At 51.3% G+C, this 6,854-nt stretch overlaps 1 protein-coding gene across 1 annotated transcript in view; it reads right to left on the bottom strand.

Annotated features, from left to right (window-relative positions):
* Nucleotides 1–3,161: 3,161 nt before the first annotated feature.
* Nucleotides 3,162–6,854, bottom strand: part of PIAS4 (protein inhibitor of activated STAT, 4) — a 21,236-nt gene continuing 17,543 nt past the window's right edge. Inside the window, exons 10-11 of the mRNA XM_010005587.1 lie at nt 4,575–4,705; nt 3,162–3,427 (exon numbers count right to left, since the gene is read on the bottom strand). Of these exons, the coding sequence (XP_010003889.1) occupies nt 3,222–3,427; nt 4,575–4,705 (337 nt within the window). The 3' untranslated portion in view covers nt 3,162–3,221. The remainder of the gene's footprint in view (nt 3,428–4,574; nt 4,706–6,854) is intronic.

Here is a 6,854-nt window from a genome sequence, read left to right as displayed (position 1 = left end):
CCCAGGTCCCTTGGGGAACCTGAAAGTGGGGGACCAGAGGCTTCCCTGGGACCCTCCTGCCCCCCAATTTCCTGAGGGACCCTGGAAAGGGGTGGAAGGGGCTGCCCTGGGACCCTTTTGACACCCCCCCAGTTATCTGGGGGACCCCAAAGAGGGGTGGAAGGGGCTGCCCTGGACCCTCTGCCCAGCCCTGTTCCCTGCAGGAACCTGAAAGTGAGGACCAGGGGCTGCTCTGGGACCCTCCTACCCCACTGGTTCCCTGGGGGACCCCAAAGAGGGAGGGGGGCAGGGGCTGTCCTGTGACCCTCCTGCCCCTCCCAGTTCCCTGGGGGACCCCAAAGAGGGGTGGAAGGGGCTGCCCTGGGACCCTCCTGCCCCCCAATTCCCTGAGGGACCCTAAAGAAGGAGACCAAGGTCTATCCTGGGACCCTCCTGCCCCATTAACACCCCCCCAAGGCTCATTTTTTTTTTGAGGGGGGGGAAAAAAATCCCCCAGGCCAAAAATCCCAAAGAGCCAACACAGCATTTAAATGTAAATCTTTCTTTTTATTTAACAAACACTATAATTTGAACTTTGAAGAATGTGTACTGAGGGAAAGAAAAATAATTTTTGTTCTTTTTTTTTTTTGTTCTTTTTTTTTTTTTTTCTCTTTACAAAAAAAAACCAAAAAGGAAAAAAAAAAACAACAAAAAAAAACCAACACCAGGATATAAGAAAAAACATATGTACAAGGAAGAGCTGGCCAACTCAAAAACAGAAAGCAGTAACAGAAGCAATGGTGTTTCCAAACAGTGGCTTGGCCTGGAAAATTTAAAAGCAATTAAATTAGAATACAAATATTAGGGAAGAAAAATAATAAACCTTGGGACTCTAAAGCTACTGTGCAGCCAGGGATGAGAACTTTCATACAGTCAATTGTTGAGCTCTACCCAGGTTTGTTTGGTTTGGTTTTTTGAGTGTGTTTTAATACCCCTTTCCCACCCCTGCCTGTGTTGAAACCTGAAAATATATTGCTTAGAGACAGGGGAAATAAAACCCAAAAAGAGAAGGGAAAGGAAAGTCTGTGGCATCCAAAGGGAGCTTCTCTGGGGGTGCAAGAGTGGGAAGAGTGGAAGAGGGAGGGAGATGTGGCTGCCTCCTGGCCTGCCCATGGATGGGATGTGCTCACACGATGCCTGAGGACAAAGCAAGGGAGGTGTTTTGGTTTTTTTAATCCTCCCCCCTCCCCTATTTTTGCCTTCAGGTTTTAATTTGTTGAGGCAAAATGCAGCTGGGCAGGAAGGGCTGGGAGGGCCAGAGGGTGAGGAGCCCAGGGATCCTGCCCCACACACGGGGAGATTGGGAGGAGGTGGAAACCTCCAAAGATGCCAGGTCGAAGCTTCCTGCTCAACAGCATTTAGAGGAGAATTCTCTTGCTTTTGGGCAAGTCACTAAGAAGGATTTCAGAGAGTTTTGGGCAGACCTGGGTGGCTTTTCTGCTGCCAGGAGGGTGGCCACGCTTTGCTTTTTGTGAGATGGGATGAACACCCGGCTGAGCAACATCACCCTGGGGCTGCCATTTCCTCACTGCCTCCTCCACCACCCCCAAGAGGAGAGGACCCAGGGGAGGCAGAAAGGTTTGGGGTGCAGGGACATCCCTGTTCTGAGCTCCAGGGGCATCTCCTTGCCCACAGCTTGGGGGTCTGGGGACACAGCACAGCAGTGCCCATCAGGTTGGGAACGAGGGCAACGCCGCTGCGTGTGCAGAACGAGGGGCAGAGGAACAGGCCAAATCCCTTCCAAGGTTTCTTCTCGTTTGGAGGTGAGAAAAGCCAACGAGGTCCAAAGCAAAGAGTTCAGAGGGGTGAGTGGGGCACAGAGGAGCTGCCAAATGCAAAGTTCAACGACAAACAAAAAACCTTCTCTTTCAAGACGTCACAAAAGGTGAAACCGCTTGGAAACTCGCAACACAAACCAAAAAAAAAAAAAAAAAAAGCAACATTTTTGTCATCCAAAGAGCATAGCAGTAGCTTTGGGTCTGGGGACCAAAAGTCTTGGGAACAGAGAAGTGGAAAAAAAGCCCAGGGGCTGTGAACACGTGGCCGGGGGGGGCTCCACACGCGCCGTCCCTCGGCCCTGTCCCCAACACCCTGACAACGGGAACACCCGCGCCTGAACGAAACCTGAATTGGAGTTTACCGAGGTAGTTGGCTAGAAACTGAGATTCCCCCACCTGGCATCTTCTCGAAGGCCCTTCACACACCCCCTCCTCCCCACCCTCCCACCTCCCCTCACCTCCTCACGTGCCAGGTGTCCAGCTGTCCTGCAGGTCACTGCCACCGCCTCCAGAACCAAAAGCCTTCTCAAAGAAAAGCTCAAACAAACCCACCCCCTCCCCACCACCCCCAAGCCCATGGCTTCTGCTCAACTAAAACGAGTCACTACGCACAAGTTCTACGTCCCCTTCGGGTTAGGTTAAAAGGTTCAGCCCGTGGCTCTTTACATGAGGTGCAGAGCTGCAGCAGCTCCTAGCTAGACCAGTGCCATTCCAATCAGACATCTCTTCCCCTTCTCCCACCCCTAAAGACCCCCCCTTCTATGCTTGCTGGGTTATACAAACCTCCCTCAAATCCCCTCCCACCCTCTCTTCTCCTCTCCTCGGTTTCCCCACCCCGTCCCTCCCCGTCCCGGACTCACACGTCCAGCAAAACCTTTTAGATGAATTAAGGAATGGTTATTGAACAAGACAAGAAAAATGCACACAGCTTTGGAGATGCAGGGGAGCTGGATGTCCTGTCCATCTGCAGGTGAACTCCACCGAGTCAAACCATCCTGGAGAAGGGCAAGCAGAGAGCAGGGAGAGCTGTGGGTTCTGCCTGCCTGGCTTAAGACACTTTTCTCCTTAACTTCAGACTCCAGTTGAGGGTCAGGCTTTTGAGTGGGGTCGTTTTCCAACCAAGCAGCAGCTCAATGGTTTGTTTTTTTTTCATTTGTTGGTGGTTTTGTTTGGGTTTTGTTTTTGTTGGGTTTTTTTGTGGGTTTTTTTAAAATTCTTTTTTCTTTTTTTTTTTTCCTTTTTTTTTTCTCTCGTTTTAATGATTCATTTGGAACAGGAAAAAAGTCAAAGGAGATGAGGGAGGAAGGGAGATGAGGTGGGAGAGGACATTCTCCCCCTCCTCCAGTTTAATAAGCACCAGAGTATTCAAGTCTGTCCATTCTGAGCCTCAGAGCTGCTCAGCAGTCAGCAGGCAGAAACTAAACCTTTCTCATAAGAGCAGCGTCGTTTTGGTTGGGGTCCCTCATCGTCCTCATCTTCTTCCTCATCTTCCTCCTCCTCTTCCTCCGACGAGGAGCTGTCCAGTGTCAGATCCACCACGTCAGCAGGGGCCTTGCCATTCTCCCCGTTGCCGTTGGGGGTGGGTAAGAGCCCGTTCACATCTGAAGAACCTGAAAGGGGAGGGTGGGGGAGAAAAAGGATCATCAAGACACATCCTGCCCAGCTGAGGGGGCTGCTCTTGGTCTCTCATGATTGTGGAGTACTTGGAATTACAGCTGGAAGGACCTAGTGACCACTTAAGTGTTCATGAAGACACGTCCTGCCCAGCTGAGGGAGCTGCTCTTGGTCTCTCATGATTGTGGAGTACTTGGAATTACAGCTGGAAGGACCTAGTGACCACTTAAGTGTTCATGAAGACACGTCCTGCCCATCTGAGGGAGCTGCTCTTGGTCTCTCATGGCTGTGGGATACCTGGAATTGCAGTTGGAAGGACCTAGTGACCACCTAAGGATTCATTAAGACACTTCCTCATGGCTGTAGGGTACTTGGAATTACAGCTGGAAGGACCTAGTGACCACCTAAGGATTCATTAAGACACTTCCTGCCCAGCTGAGGGGGCATCTTTTGGTCTCTCATGGCTGTGGGGTACCTGGAATGGCAGTTGGAAGGACCTAGAGTGACCACCTACGTCCAGCCACCTGGCTACCTTGGGGCTGACCAAAAGTTGGAGATTGTTATGAAGGGTCTTGTCCAAATGCTTCTTGAACACCAACAGGTTTGGGGCATTGATCATCCCTCCCCCCCACCTCAAGGAAACCTGTTCCAGGGTTTGAACATCCTCTCAGGAAAGAAATTCTCCCTCATGTCCAGTCCAAGAGGCAAAGGAACAAACTCCATCCAAGCAGCTGCCTGAAAAAAGCTGGTGCCACAAAAGCCTGACAATCTCTCCAGGATCAGGACCTGCCTCCTTGACAATGGGGATGGGTTTGCCCAAAGCAAGAAGCTCCACAGCAACACTGCCCACCCCACCAGCAGACACCACCCCTGCCCAGCAGACAGCCCTGCTCCTCAAAATCCTCTCTTCCCACAGAAGAAGTGCAGTGCTGCTCATGGCAATGACATTTTGGGGGTTGTTGCAGAGCTGCATCTAGTGACAAACTTGGTTGATGTTGGAGAGGCTGAAAATGTAAAGGGCTCCCCAGGGGAAGCTCTCAGAGAACTCACATGAAGGGACCTCCCAGCTTTTCCCAAGCCAGTTGGGCAACTCCAGCTTTGCAATTTGTGCCCATTTCCTGCAGGAATTCCAGAGATCCTCACCTAGAACTAATATTGGACACTGAGGGCTGCAGCTTCGCTCCTTCTCAGCTCTGATGGGGCACCAGGAACCGTCCACCAGGTACTCGATTTCATCCGCATCTTCACATTCTGTCAGGATCTTGGACAGGAGCCTGGGCAGGAGAAAAGATGCCACCATTTAAACTCAAGGCCATCAGAACACACCTAGTAAGGTGCCACCAACCTGGATCTTCACCTCAAACAGGCCTACATTTAAGAGAAGGGTGGTGTTAGCAGAAGGTCCTTACAGCCAAGGGTTTATTTCCATGACACCAGCCCCGTTTCTGACCATGCAAACCATCCCTGTCCTTTCTGACAATGCAATTAACACATGAACCAACATTTTAATTATGTGCAATTGGCAGACAGCCTTGCCTCTTCCCCCAGTTTCCCAGCTCTGTGGCACCACTGCTGCCTGATGGCCCATCTAGAGCTGTGTCATGGCTGGTGCAGGTTCACTCACACCAAGGAATTAGCAAAAGATAAAACATGTCCCATGTGACTGGGAAATGAGCAATCCAGCACTTCCTCCCTATTTTTATTTCTCAATTCCTCCAAAACAGTATCTGCAGCCTCCTGCAACAGAAGAAGAAAACAAAGGCTGGGAGAGTTGGGGGGTTCAGCCTGGAGAAGAGAAGGCTCCAGGGAGACCTTAGAGCACCTTCCAGGGCCTGAAGGGGCTCCAGGAAAGCTGGGGAGGGACTTGGGACAAGGGCAGGGAGGGAGAGGACAAGGGGGGATGGATGAAAAGTGGCAGAGGGAGATTGAGGTGAGACATGAGGAGGGAATTCCTGAGTGTGAGGGTGGTGAGAGCCTGGCCCAGGTTGCCCAGGGAAGCTGTGGCTGCCCCATCCCTGGCAGTGTTGAAGGGCAGGTTGGATGGGGCTTGGAGCAGCCTGGGCTGGTGGGAGGTGTCCCTGCCCATGCAGGGGGTGGGACTGGATGATCTCGAAGGTCCCTTCACACCCAAACCACTTCATGATTCCATGATTGATTCTATGAAAAAACCCCATTTCCACACTAAAAATACCCCAGTGTAGACACCTTATGTCAGCCACCTCTCATCACAGAGACACCAGAATGAGGCCTTTGCTCTGGCTCTCTGTGCCTCAGGAACTGGGCACTTCCTTTATTCTGCTACACCCCACTGTTTTCTGGCACGTTTTTTTGGGCATGCTGTTGGAACCACTGTTCTGCAAGGCCTTCTGGACCTGAGTATTTCCTTTCAGTATACAGAAAAACTAAGAGTAACCATCTTAAAAGCTCCAGGACACTGCTGGTGACACCCTGCTTACCACAGCTGAGTCTGTCATCCAGCAGAGCAACCACCAAGGCTACCATTCCAAAAAAGCTGACAAGGCCCAGAGGACCTTGGACTCCACTAACCAACTACCTCCTCCAGAGCCTACACCCCTTTTTTGACTAACAACATCCAGCTAGGACTGCCAGGTTCCCTCCAGGTGACTTTCAGGGAGGTCTGAAGTCTACCTTGATCCCACAGAACGAGCATGGAAACTCAGTCTTGAGTACTGCAGAGCAGGGACAAAGAAATCTGCTGAGCCTTCACATGTGACAGCCTCCTCCTCTTCCTCATCCAAGAGGGACACAGGCATCACTGTGGAGGTTCCACAACCCAACCCCTGGTACTTTCCCCCTTCAGTCTCAGCAGGATTGTGAGAGATCTCCAAGGAACTGGATTTTCCTGTCGGTGTGGGCCAGAAGACAAAGCAAACAGGTTATCTGTGCCTGGGCTGCTTCAAGACTGGCTCAAAAGCCACAGCTCCTGCATTAAATCAGTGCCCACAAACACAGCAACACTCAGGATATTATCAGCCTGACCCTGGGAATGTACCACCCAGGCAGAGACACTGCCTCATGTGCCAAGGCAGCTGGAGGCCTCTCAACAACTCTCTAAACTCTCCCTGCTTTTGAGGGAATCTGTGTTCGAGGCCAATTATTCCAGCTGTGAAGGTGGAGGTTGTTTTCCAGAAGCCCAGAACCATGCACCTTGCTCCACTAGTCCTCAGAGCTGCTCTCAGCTTGGCTAGCAACACGATGAGTACCAGTGATCCCAGCCCATCAAACAGGCTCCCTGCATTCTGAGGTGACAAAGCTTCATCTGGGGTGTAGTTGGAGATCCCTGGTGGCCTTAATTCCCTCATTGCTCCTTCTTCTACTCCAGTACCAGGTGATTTATTGTGTTCTTCTCCAGAGACAGCCTCTGGAACCCATATTTCTGGAGCTGACAAGCCTTGTGGCCAG

Source organism: Chaetura pelagica, unplaced genomic scaffold, assembly GCF_000747805.2.
Source record: "Chaetura pelagica isolate M959 unplaced genomic scaffold, ChaPel_1.0 scaffold741, whole genome shotgun sequence".
In the NCBI taxonomy this organism is placed as follows: Eukaryota; Metazoa; Chordata; class Aves; order Apodiformes; family Apodidae; genus Chaetura; species Chaetura pelagica.
This window is presented reverse-complemented; position numbering and strand designations above follow the sequence as displayed.